The sequence below is a fragment of the Podarcis muralis genome, chromosome 13, assembly GCF_964188315.1.
Source record: "Podarcis muralis chromosome 13, rPodMur119.hap1.1, whole genome shotgun sequence".
Lineage (NCBI taxonomy): Eukaryota > Metazoa > Chordata > Lepidosauria > Squamata > Lacertidae > Podarcis > Podarcis muralis.
Genome location: NC_135667.1, coordinates 57,625,097 through 57,638,296, shown reverse-complemented (window position 1 = coordinate 57,638,296; position 13,200 = coordinate 57,625,097). Strand labels below are relative to the sequence as shown.

At 48.6% G+C, this 13,200-nt stretch overlaps 1 protein-coding gene across 3 annotated transcripts in view; it reads left to right on the top strand.

Moving 5' to 3' along the window:
- FAM222A (family with sequence similarity 222 member A) overlaps positions 1 to 13,200 on the top strand; it is an 84,945-nt gene that overhangs the window by 39,780 nt on the left and 31,965 nt on the right. Inside the window, exon 2 of one of the 3 annotated variants that reach the window (XM_028703499.2) lies at positions 9,369 to 9,496. The exons of 1 other annotated variant lie outside the window; for it this stretch is intronic. In XM_028703499.2, the coding sequence (XP_028559332.2) occupies positions 9,415 to 9,496 (82 nt within the window). In that variant the 5' untranslated portion in view covers positions 9,369 to 9,414. Of the gene's footprint in view, positions 1 to 9,368; positions 9,497 to 13,200 lie in introns of those variants that run through there. One more of the 3 variants, XM_077917699.1, reaches the window with a different exon arrangement.

Here is a 13,200-nt window from a genome sequence, read left to right as displayed (position 1 = left end):
TGCAAAAACGGAGAGAAAACTGGGAAAGCTAAAAACATAGAAAGGATAATCATTTTGTAAAAGCAATTAAAACAATAATTTAAAAATGTTTTATTTTTACACACACACACACACACACACACACACACACACACACACCCCAGCACAATTGGACAAAGCAACAGTGGCCTGACCCATTCTTGATACTTAAAATTATTATTATGGTCACTTTCCCTCCCCCCTATGGTCCCAGGGCTGGGTGCAACCTTAAAAGACAGTAATAAAAGCAAGTTTAAAGCTGCTTGCAGTCACAGAAATAGGGTGGATTGTGAAAATCTGTATCTCCAAATGTCAAATGCCAGGGTAAAAAGGCACATCTTCTGCATTTGCCAGGAACTGCATCATGACAATGCACCTCTGGGGGCAGAAGTTCTTCAGCTGAGGGGCCACCACAGAGAGGGCCCTCCACTCGCAGGCCACCACTCCCTGCCACTTCTCAGGGTGGAGGAAGTACTAGGAGGTCCCCCTCTGCTGATGGCAGCACCCAGGTGGGTCTGTAGGGAAGGAGGGTGTCTTTCAGATATTGGAGGCCTGAGTTGTTTAGGGCTTTGGACGTTAATGTGAGCACCTTGAATTGGGCCCAGAATTGAACTGGCAACCAGTGCAGCTCATTTAAATCGGGTGTTATGTGGATCTAAACAACACCGGCTGGTAATCTGACAGCTGCATTTTGGACCCATGAAAGTTTCTGAGTTGTCTGCAAGGGTAGCCCCACATAGAGTGCATTGGCCTCCCCACCCTTTGGGAGCGACCAGGGATTGAACCTAGGACCTTGGAAATGCTTTGGTGGAGCACTGGCTTCTCATTCTGCTGGGAGGGGCTGGCTGTGTTCAGGACACAGGACCCACCTGAGAATTGGAAACTATGGACCTAGTCCAGGTGCAGCCCCATGGCACAGCCCCACCGTGGCTCAGTCGTGCCTGGGGAGTGGCAGCAGGAGCCACGAGGAGCCTTGTGTGGCCTTGGTCTTCTCTCTGGGAACTCACTTGTGGGCCTAGTGATGTGCAAACTGGGAGTGTCAGGAGTGAGAGGAACATAGGCCCCATCCTGCAAAATCTGCAGCACATGCATCCCTCTGGCTGGTTTTTTGCACCTTGCATGAATTGCATCTGATTGTGCCCTAAAAACCCCACCTCCTGCCTCTTTCTGCATGCCTTCCTCGTGGCTTTTGTTGTTGTGGAGTTTAGCTGCTTCCCAGCGCTCTAGCTCCCTGTATGACCAGGCCAAGGTTGTGATCCTGGCATTGTGGAGGTGAGCAGCTGGCTGGCTTATCAGTCAAGTGTATTCAATTCCCAAATAAGCCCTGCTCTGTTCTCGGATGTGTGCGCGTATATGTATTTTCTTCTCTCCAACTACATAATTTCTGACTGATTGTGATATCATATTTTAAAATTACCAGAAATCAAAGCCGGGAAATGGATATCGCTGCTTTTTACCACGAGCTGCATTAACGAGGGACATATAACGAATGCTCCTTTCTCTGTGTCTCGCTCCTTTTCTTAAAGACAGTAATAGGAGAAAATTGGTTTTGAAACAGAATAAAAGTCCCTTTCAGAGGAAAATCACTTCTTTCAAGGTAGCTTTGCAGAAAGTAAAATAGTCAGTGATGAAAGGTGGTTGTGTGATTGTCTTCTGCTTTTAGAGAGAGTCTGCTACAGATGGGGAAATACAAGATTGGGATAATTACATGGTAACGAACTCTTGTTGTGAAATTAGCATCTTAAGAAAAATAGTGAAAAAGGCTTTTATTCATGAATACTTCATTACTAGGAGGAAAGTGGACCAATTTGGCAACTCCAGGCACCTGTTCAGGATTAAATAACTTTTCTCTCTGCGCACCTTTCCCTCGCAAGTGTAGCATGTTTTTGCCGAACTTTTTGGCTGAAGGAGAAATGGATCCTTTGAGGTGGTCCGGAAAGGGACGGCGGAAGTAGCCTCTTCAGCCCAACTGGCCCTGTGGGAATGGCTTCAGAAAGGTGCAAACACTTCTGTAGTTTTTGAAAAATACCAGAAATCAAGTCAGGTTTCCCTACGCACAAGGAACAGTTGTTCAAACTTTGGCACACCACATGTGCTGTGTGCCTTGATTGCTTACAAGAACGGGCAGAGGGGGGAAATGTATACTTGTAAAAACTGTTTAGGAATAAAAAAAATGTACATTTTGGAACTGGTTTGATTTCTCCTTTTTGTGGGTGTTTTGCTTTTCAATATTTTTAAATTTGGTTTTCTACATCTTGCTGTTTCTCCACTAGCTCAGTTTTTAGCTACTCGTTCTTTTTTACTTTTTCAATGAAATCTGATATAATATGCACACATTTATAAGTGGCACCAGTGTGACTTGGTTTTGATGCAGGGACTTGTACCTCCCTCCCCACAGGACAAGAACCCACAAGCAGGATTTGTGTTGAGAAACAAAAGATTGCCTCTGTTGTTCTTATAATAAACCGCAAAGTGTCTAAGTGCGTACTGCTGTGCAGCAACTGAGTTTTTAAAAACTATTTTAAAGCCTGCATATATACAGTCATTAAAAAATAAATACTTTTATCATTATTATTTTTAAACTCACTAGCTACCTTTTTTGCCATTGCAATTCAAAGCAACTCACAACAATATGTAGATAACATACATTAAAACCATCACAAAACAAAAGCATAGAAAAATAGAAAACACATTCATGGTTTTAAAAGGCAGGATTAAAATATCCTACCCATCCAAGGGGCCACAGGTAGTTAAAATACCAAAGCTCTGGTGAAAATGAAACGTTTTTGCCTGGTGCCAAAAGATGCGTAATGATGGCGCCAGGAGGGCCTCTCTAGGGAGAGCATTCCACAAGTGGGGAGCCATCACGGAGAAGGCCCCATTCTCCTGTTGCTAGCTCTGGACCTCCCATAGAGGAATGTGGGGGGGACAGAGGGCAGAATAAACAGCAAGAAGCAGCAAAGGTTGCAGGCAGCATAAAAACCTGTTTGAGCCCAAGCCTGTGCTGAGCTGGCAAGCAAGCCAGAGACATGAAGTGCTGCCTCTGAACATGCGTGCAGAGACCCCTTCAGTTGTTGTTTCATTCCATTATGAGATCTGGGTGGGTGGGGTGCTTTGAAAATGTATTTTTCTTCCTTCCTTGGTTTTAAATGTACCCGTCTGGTTTTTTGCTTGCTTGCTTGCGAGTTGCCTTAGAACTGTAGAGGTGGAAGGGGCCCCGAAGGTCACTCAGTCCAACCCCCTGCAATGCCTTGAGTTGCCATTGGCAAGAAAAGGCGGCCCATAAATGTACTGTGTGATAGCAGCCCTTGTTAAGGGAAGGTGTCTCTGGCTGACCGCTCATGGCTGCCCTGCCTGCCTGCCCCCTGTTTGAAGGCCAGAGTTCCCTCCTGAGGTTGCCTTTTCTCTCATGGGGGACGAGTCACGAGGCAGCAAAGGACACAAGTCTGTTTGGAAGGGAGGAGGACGATCCGCAGGGAGGCTGAGAGCGAGCAATTCCTTGCTGTCCATGCTAATTTATCAGCCTGAAGAGGAGACGGCCAGCCATTTCCGCTCACGCCTGTCGGCTGCGTTCAGGGGGAAGGACGTTGGGCTAAATCGTGCTGACATAACCATTAACCAGTTCACTCCAGTCAGAGGGGACGGACGGTGTGCAGTCTCCCACTTCATGAGCCATGATGAGGAAATGTCCCCGGGGGGAATCGTGCCAGGGGCAGGAGGGAGCTTCCCTGCCTTTCCCCAGCACCCTTCCTTGCGCTTCTGGGCGGGACGAGGGCCGGCCGTGGCCCCTGCTGGGCTCCCACCCGCAGAAACATCCCAGGAGGGGTGACCTTGAGCCTGGCCAGCCAGCAGCCGCCCCATTTTGGCCAGGCACTTTCCTCGAGGACCGCTGGCGGTTTTGTTTGCTTTCCATGCAAATGGAGTTGGCGCAGCATGGGATTGCAACTGCTTTCCCTCAGCTTTATTAATTTGAAACTTTGTCTGCACAACAATCTTCTTTGAAAAGTAACCAGAAGTTTACTTACATTCAGTTCACAGTAGGTTCCCTGAAGGCAGGCTTTAGCTTGTAGTGACAGAAGAGAGAGTGGGTTCATCCCATATGGGGATTGAGCCCATGTGCTGCTGGCTGAGAGCCAGCAGACAGCAAAGGGCATCAGGATGGAATAAAGCGAAGAAGAAGGGAAGATGGATGTGTGACCAGCCCTTTTATGGGGTCTCCCAGGGTCACGCCCATCTACTTGGTCACATGGAGGAGGAGGAGGATGCTCCAGACAGGTGTGACAGAAAGTCCTCCTGGCTGGAGTAACATCCCCCTGTGGGTCTACTCTGGACAAACAGGAAATGTTGTATTTGACTGCCTTCTGTGATGCTGCATCCCACGCAATTTAGGTTTTCTTTTTGTTTCCCTTACCACCACTCTGAGATTTTAAGGGCCTGCCTTAGTTCCACCTGTGTAATTTCTCCTGGGGACGTTTTGCTCGCAGCCTTGGGGAAATGGTGCCTGCTTCCATTTGGCATATCCGAAGGAGGAGATTTGGTGCGGGGCAGAGGGAAAGGAGTAGCTGCAGGTCTTGCACCTGCTCTTCTGGCTTCGTCCCTGTTCCGCTCTGCCCATCCCTCCAGCATTTCTCAGGAGGTTGCTTCTAATTAGCAGCCCAAAAAGGTTACCATGAATTGTTTGAAAGTCACCCCCCGGAGCAGAGCAGGACAGCAGGGGGAAATACTTTGTTGGCTGTTTTATTCCAGTTCCCTCTGCAGTCAGAATTGATGGTGAGGAAAAGGGATTTGCACACAAGCTGCTCCTGCGCCGGCCATGCTGAGGGAGCTAGAAAGCCGCAAGGGTGGGAGTCCAGACTGAAGGATCAGGAAGAAAGGGGTGGAGATCCGCTGCAGGGTTCAATCTGAGCCCAGGACAAAGAGCATGGACAGCAGTCACGTAGGACCCTGATATTTGGGACTTCACTGCTTGCAGATTAGCAGGCTGCATTTTTTAAAAAATGGCCCCCTTTGGGGAAGGTGGTGCAACTAGGGCAGGGGTGGGCAACCTAAGGCCCGGGGGCCGGATGCGGCCCAGTCGCCTTCTCAATCTGGCCCACGGACAGTCCAGGAATCAGCATGTTTTTACATGAGTAGAATGTGTGCTTTTATTTAAAATGCATCTCTGGGTTATTTGTGGGGCCTGCCTGGTGTTTTTACGTGAGTAGAATGTGTCCTTTTATTTAAAATGCATCTCTGGGTTATTTGTGGGGCCTGTCTGGTGTTTTTACGTGAGTAGAATGTGTCCTTTTATTTAAAATGCATCTCTGGGTTATTTGTGGGGAATAGGAATTCGTTCATTCCCCCCCCCCCTCCAAAAAATATATATAGTCTGGCCCACCACATGGTCTGAGGGATGGTGGACTGACCCACAGCTGAAAAAGGTTGCTGACACCTGAACTAGGGGGTTAACATGAAAGGGCAAAGAGCAGCAACCATTTAGTTATCTGTGTGTGTATGGGGGGGGGGCACCATTTATTTTGTCTTTTTACCTTGGGCACTAAAATGTTTTGAGCTGTCTTGTGCTCTTGGTGGTTAAAGAAAACATAGACTGAGAGAGACAGCATCCCTGCATTTAGAAATGAGCAGCTAAGGGAGGAAGGCTGTAGCTCCAACTTTAACCATTACCTGCTAATTTTCTAAGTGTAAGGATTATTTTATTGTTAAAAAAATGAGAGGGAATCTAAACATGCAATTCCCCACCTACAATCATGGTAGTAAAGTTCCAAGAAATAGTGCACAGTTGTTCTAAAGAGAGGAAAATCTGCTCCAAACCTATTTATGATGCCTGGGCTTAGACCAGGAATAAGTTAGGGAAGATCACATAGCTATCTATCTAGATCAAAGGCCAATTAAAAAAACAAAACCTCATATTTCAAAAATGCCCATCCTATGAAGTGTCCATTAGGAACAACTTTTAAAAATGCAATCTGAATATGATACAGTCCAAACATTTTCAGTCATAATATCTTAAAATAAAATCCATGCATTTTTATCTAAGATATCTAGATAAAAGACCGTTTTTCCATTTAAAAGAAGTAGTGTGACTTTTTAAGGTTAACTGTACATCAATATTTTGTATGTTTGTTGCACTGGTTAATATTTAGACCAAGATGGGGGAACCTGTGACAGCTCCCCATCTCCTACCCCCCTCAGCCGACATGCCAAATGGTCTGAAATGGTGGGAGGTGCATCCAGCAGCGTCTAGAAAGTCACAGGTTTCTCACCCCTGATTTAGCCCCCGAGGTGTTGCGGCTCTGGCTGCTCCTGGGTTCCAGTGAGGCTTTCTGGAGTAACAAACCAGACATCTTAATTCTTGCAGCAAGAAGAAGAAGAGTTTGGATTTGATATCCCGCCTTTCACTCCCTTTAAGGAGTCTCAAAGCGGCTCACATTCTCCTTTCCCTTCCTCCCCCACCACAAACACTCTGTGAGGTGAGTGGGGCTGAGAGACTTCAGAGAAGTGTGACTGGCCCAAGGTCACCCAGCAGCTGCAGGTGGAGGAGCGGGGAAGTGAACCCGGTTCCCCAGATTAGGAGTCTACCGCTCTTAACCACTACACCACTCTGGCTTAATTTTAAGTCAGTCCACCTGGAAACATGTGGAGGCAGTAGGGAGAGAGGGAGACTTGTGCCTTTCCTCAGAGACAGCCAGGCTCCGGCACTCCTGAGACCAAGAGGCAGCCTTCCTGATCAGAGAACCTCTCCTTCCAGGCATATGCTGAGTTCTTGCAAGCTGCCTGATGGTTTAAGCCGACCTCCCCTTCTTTCTTCTCCCCACATTTGCTTGTTGCTCCCTGGGTAGGCCAGTCTTTCCTTCAGCAGCCAGAGATCTGTGTGTGATGTGATATATGCATCCTGACAAGCAGCTGTCAGTGAATTTCAGCATGGAAGCATAATGGAACAGAAACCTCCGCTCGGAAGGACACTCTCTGCTCCTTGTACATTGCCAGCCGACCTTTTCCCTGCGCCCGGTTGCAGTGGCAAGGCCATTCCAGACGTCACTCAGGGTGGGGAGGAACGAAGCATAATTTATGCCATGCGCTGCACTTCCCAAAGGATAGTGCTGTGTGCTGAGCTCCGAAGGAGCAAATCGGTGGCCTCTTTCCCCTCACCTTGACTTTGATCATCTGGATTTCGAGGGCAGCCTGAGATGGGTCAGCTGAAAACTCCTGAACCCGCATTCCCCTTTTGCCAGAGGGAGGGTGGAGCGAATGCTGCATGCTGGGGGGAAGCATTTGCTACTTTTCGGGTGGAGGGGGGACATCCAGTGTGAGTTGAGTGTTGGGGAAAGTTTTGTGCTTTGTTTGTTCCCATCAGGTGTTGCTGGTAAAACTTGCCCTGTTGGGAGGACTGTCCTATCAAACAAATACAAGGATTCTTTGGTTGTGATTTCTGCATTGCAAGGGGTTGGACTCTGGGGTCCCTTCCAAGTAGACAGTTTTAGGATTCTGTCATCTGCTGGGAAAAGAGCCCACATTTGTGCCACTTCAGCTTTTATTGATGCTTCTGGGTTTTTTTGGGTTGGGGGGGGGGAACTTGGTGTTCCTACCCACCCAGAAGGAAGTGATAGAAAACCACTTTTGGAAAACTTCCATAGTTGACTTTCTGTCGTGTCCTTGGATCGGCCTGCTGAGTCCTCCATGATGCACACATTTAAATTGTAATGCTCAGACCATTCTGGAAGTCACTCAGGGCTAGGACAGAAGGCAGTGGGGTGGGGGTGGGGTGATTAAGCATAAGTAATTTAAATAATGTTGCCAAGACTGTCCAGATTCTGCACCAAGAAAAACAATAAAACTGGATTCAGCAAACTGTGTGCATTATGCAAATTAGGCAACTATGCACAATATGTCTTATTTGATGTAATTTATTTTCCTCTCTGCCATTCTGCATACATTATTCTGGCTTTGTTAGTCATGGGTAGGGCCTCAGAAATTCCCTAGAAATATCATTCAGCAACTTTTGTTGTTTCTGGCAGTATCTCCCTCGTCCTTTCAAGCACATCTCCACCACCATAAGGCCTATGTCCTTCGTTTGCCTTGAATTCGGCTGCCTGGTCCTGCACTCTGAGCTATTCTGTTTAGCAGTCTTCTTATTGACTCAGTTTGCAAGGTCCTCTGAAGTGGGAGAATCACACAACTTAGTCTGCATTCACACAGCAGTTTATTCCACAATATTTCCCTCTTAATTTCTGCATTATATTTGAACTTTCATGCAACTTAAAAGCCACTTCCATAAATTTAGCAAAATATAGGGCAAGTTTAGTGCTCATTTCAGTGTTATTTCCAAAAGATTTTTTTACTGGAAACAAATTACATGGGAATGAGTGCTAAACTTGCACTATATTATGCTATATTTCTGAAAGTAGCTTTTACATTGTTTGGAAGCTCAAATATCACGTGAAAGGTAATAGCTAGGGAAACATGAAAGTGGAAATAAACTGTTGTGTGGATGCAATCTGCATTTTTCCTAGGCTGTCTGTGATGTCTGTTATTACTGACTAGTGAGGTTCTAGGGGTCTTAGTAGACCACAAGCTGAACATGAGGCAACAGTGTGATGCAGCAGCAAAAAAAGCTAATGCTATTCTAGCCTGCATCAACAAAAGTCTAGTGTCCTGATCAAGGGAAGTAATAGTCCCACTCTCTTCTGCCTTGGTCAAAGCACACCTGGAATACGTTGTCCAATTCTGGATGCCACAATTTAAGAAGGATGTTGACAAGCTGGAGCGTGTGCAGAGGAGGGCAACCAGAATGATCAAGGGTCTGGAAACCAAGCCTTAGGAGGAATGGTTGTGGGAGCTGGGTATGTTTAGCCTGGAAAGACTGAGGGGAGATGTCTAAAGCAGTGTTTCCCAACCTTGTGCCTCCAGCTGTTTTTGAACTACAACTCCCATCATCCCTGACTAGCAAGACCAGTGGCAAGGGATGATGGGAATTGTAGTCCAAAAACAGCTGGAGGCACAAGGTTGGGAAACACTGGTCTAAAGGGTTGTCCCATGGAAGATGTAGCAAGCTTGTTTTCTCCTTCTCTGGAGGGCAGGACCAGAACCAATGACTTCAAGTTACAAGAAAGGAGATTCAGAATCAACATCAGGAAAAACTTTCTGAGGGTAGGAGCCGTTCAACAGTGGAATGGGCTTCCTTGGGGCGTGGCGGACTCTCCTTCCTTGGAGGTTGGATGGCCATCTGTCAGGGATGCTTTAGTTGAGATTCCCGCATTGCAGGGGGTTGGACTAGATAATTCCATGATGCTATGACTCTCTCCTCCTGGTTTGCTGACTGACGCTCTTCCGTCTTTTTGGGTCCCCCGCAGCGCACTCTGGATTGACGCCACTGGAGCCTTTTCCCTGCCACCAGTCATGTTGGCCTGCCTGCAGAGGACACAGAACCCGCCCAGCCAGCACCTCACCTGCCCAAACAAGGCCCTGGAGCCACGCAAGTGTGAGTAGACCCCCTCGCTGGTTCTTCTGCGGACTCGACTCACAACTGCCTTCACACAAACCAAAGCTGGTGTTAGTCGTAACGATTCCCATTGCGGGACACTTTCCAAGATGTGCCTCTGTGGCCACATCTGCACCATGTGGGTTAAATCGCTATGGAACCATTTCCAACAGCTGCAGCTTCCCCCCAAGAGTTTTGGAGCTGCGGCTTGTTGGGGTGCCAAGAGTTGTTGGGAATGCGCACCCCCACACACACACACACACTTAACAGAGAGTGATTGTGAAGCCACTCTGGGAATTGTAGTTCTGGGAGGGAAATTGCTGGGACAGTTATCCCCTAACAACTCCCAGCACCCTTAACAAACTACACCTTCCAGAATTCTTTGGGGGAAGCTTAAAGTGGCATTGTAATGTTTCAGATGTATGGTTTGAAGGGAGCTCAGCCCATGTGGCCAAGGAATGGCCAGGGATAAAGGGGGAGATCTAGGTCCCTAGAGCGGAGGAGAAAGTGGAAAGTGGGTGGGTGCTCAGGGGTAGCCTGCAGTCTGGGGGTCATGGCAGTCGGCCTAGTTTCCTCCCCCAGCAAAAGTGCAGCCATTGGTGGCATGGGAGCGGCGCTCTCTCCATCCCACGAGGGTTCTGGGCTGTTGCTATTTTGGCTCAGCATCCCTTTGCTGGTTGGTGGGGGCTGGGAGCAGGGAGCCGTTTGACTGGAGTGGGTGGGGTGGGGGTCGCGCTCTTCCGAGTCATGTCACATGGAGAAACACTGCCCCCTGAATGAGCTTGACCAGGGTTTGGCGTGGAGAAGGATCCCTGGGCTGAGAGCAAATGCGAGGGTGGCAGTCGGAAGGCGAGAGAGAGAGAGCGAGCCTGTGCTTTCTCTGAGCAGGGAGAACGGCTGGCCCTTCCTGCTTCCCCTTGATGCTCTCTGGCCATATTGAAAAGTATATTTATTTAGCAAATAAGAAGAAGAGGAAGGGCAGGTGGGAAGTGGAGAGGGGAGCTGGGCTTGGATGGGTGGAGGAAGCCCGGATAAGGGACACTTTACAAGTGGGTTCCCGTGGCTGGGCAGTGCCCCGTGGCTGGGGTGGGGGGACCCTTTGCTGCCGTGCGGAGACTTGGGTGCTCGCCAGCCAGGGCCCCATGCAGCCAACGCCCCGAAGGAATTGCTTCCTGCCTCCCCTTCCTTTTTATTTCCTTCTCAGGCCCCTGTAATTATTTCTCTGGGTTTTGCTGTGACTCTGCGGCTCCTGATGAGTTGGCCTTTCAGATAAGCCGTAAACTAGTTACATTAAAATAGGTTCCGAAAGGTCACTCATCAAAGCACCTGTTCCTTGCGGTCTTTGTCTCTCCATCCAAAGCTGTGATTAAATGTCTATTTAATGAGCCTGGCTGAGGCAGGCTGCGGTGACCTCTCTGGCTGCAAAGGCGCATTAAGAGTCTCAAGTGATGAATGTGTGTTTTTAAACCGGAGGGCTGGGTGTTGGGGGTTCCTCCCTCCCCCGTCTTGCATCAGGAGCCCTCTCTCCTCTTCTCCCTTCAAGTGTTTGCCGTGTTCCAGGCCTGGAGATGAACATTTCTGCTGCTTTGATCCCTGAGACCTAGCATGGGTTTCTCAAAAACAAATCATGCCAGACAAATCTCATTTCTTTTTTTGACAGAGTTACAGCCTTGGTGGATCAGGGGAATGATGTGACGTCATGTATCTTGATTTCACTAAGGCTTTTGACAAAGTCCCCCAGGATATTCTTGCAGAGAAGCTGATCGAATGGTGGCCTGCATAGCATTTGAGGGACTGGACTTGCAGTCCTTCCTCCCGTCCTCTGATGAACGGTTCTTGGGGTAATCGGAAAAGATGGCTCTTCTTAGAACCAGGCACGATTTAGAAGCAACTCTGATTACTTAATTTGCTCCTGAGTATCTCGGCAATTATCTTTATGGGCCTTATTTCTTGTCCTCTGGCGTCGTTTCCGTCGATATTAAATGAGCCCACCTCGCAGCGTGGCAGCGGCTGGCCTGCCACCACCACAGAATCCTATTATCCTGCCGGTGCTGCTGAATAATTTTTGTATTAATTTCACATCAAAGGTGAGCCTGTTAATGTTGGCCTCCTGCCTGTGCTGGAAGGCACAGGGGAAGTTGGCATTTCTGAGGCTCTTCCTCTGCCTTTCTCCTCCTGCTGTGGACACACTGGCTGGCTGGCTGGCTGGCTGCCCTGGGGGGCTGTTGACAACCACCCCTCTCTCTTCCCAGTTTTCCTTCTCTTCACTGCCTTCTCCCGTTTCTCCTGGGCTTCCTTCGTCTCGCGTAGTGGTGCATTTGCAGCAGGAACGGTGAGCTTGTTGCCCTCCATAAGTTATCGTTATTGTTTATTAAATTTGTATAGCATCCTTCACCTGTAGATCTCTTCAGAGGGTCTCCTGTCTGTGCCCCACATGTGCCCCAATGCAACCAGTGCTATGCCCCTGGTGGGTCTGGAAGCTTGGCAGTGAGGTCCTGCTCACTGTTGTGGCTTCTGTGGTCCCTGCCACCCCGGGGCGAGGGGGCAGCCTCAAGGAGGTAGTGAGGGCCAAGGAGCCAGGGCTGGTTGTGAGCCTCAGTTGTCCATTTGAGACTTGTGGGTATAGAGCAATATAAAAATTCTAATAACAACAACGATGATGGTGGTGGTAGTGAAGATGTTTCACTCAGAGCCAATTCTCCAGCTGCAGACTCCTGGTTTCTTTTTAAAGAGGTAACTGACCTTGCACCCATCTCTCCACTCCTGCCCATGGATGCATCCTCCACGGAGCTGGATCCTCCTCTCTCTGCTCCCACCTGCAGGAGGACAAGCCTTGGGGCCGCCTTTCTTCTTCTGCTAGGCACCCCTCGAGTGCTGTGCCGCTAAAGATCGGGGCAGAAATCAGCCTGCCCTCTCCGTCTCTGGGGGGAAAGCGCTTCTCTCACTCTGCTGATTAATTTAGTAATGGATTTCTCCCTTCCCCTTTAATATATGATTTTATATATTTTTCATACCAGGCAGCATTAGTGTGCAAAGCAGTGAAGTTTTAGCAGCAATCAATATCCCCGAGCTATGGAGCATGTGGAGCATTATTTCCAACTCTGATTTGGGGACTAGCTGGTTCTGCAAAAGGAGGTTTTTATATATCTCCCTTTAAAAGGAGTAAAGGAAAACCAATAGTGGGTGAGTCCAATGGTCAAGAAAGCAGTTTCTGCCCATGCCATAGAGGGAAGTGAGGGGCAGATGGGGCTCATCCGCCTGGGAAAGGAGCCCATCTAGGAGAAGGAAAACTCTTAAACCTTCACCGCCTGGCAGGATATCTTCAGGAGAAGGCAGGCTGAGGAGGAAGCCCTCCACAAATCCAGGGTGGAGACTCTAAGGCAGAGGGTGCCTGGTTTGCCTCCTTCTGGCAACTCGTGTGGCCAAGCTGGTGCCAAACGTCTGGCTCAGCTTTCTTTTGGACCACAACAGCGTGGCTGAGAGCGGGTCTTGTGTTTGGGCTGCCCAGGACCTCTGTACACACTGCCTAGGCTTGTGCCCGGGGGAGGGGGGTTCATTTCAGTGCTGCTGACACAGTGGCTTGACTTCACCCCCAGACGTGCACTCCATTGTCTCTCAAGACAGACGGAGGCCAACAAGTTGTATCCCACCTTTTTCTCTGAGGAGCTCAAGGTTCTCTGCCTCCTCCTTTAATCTCCACAACA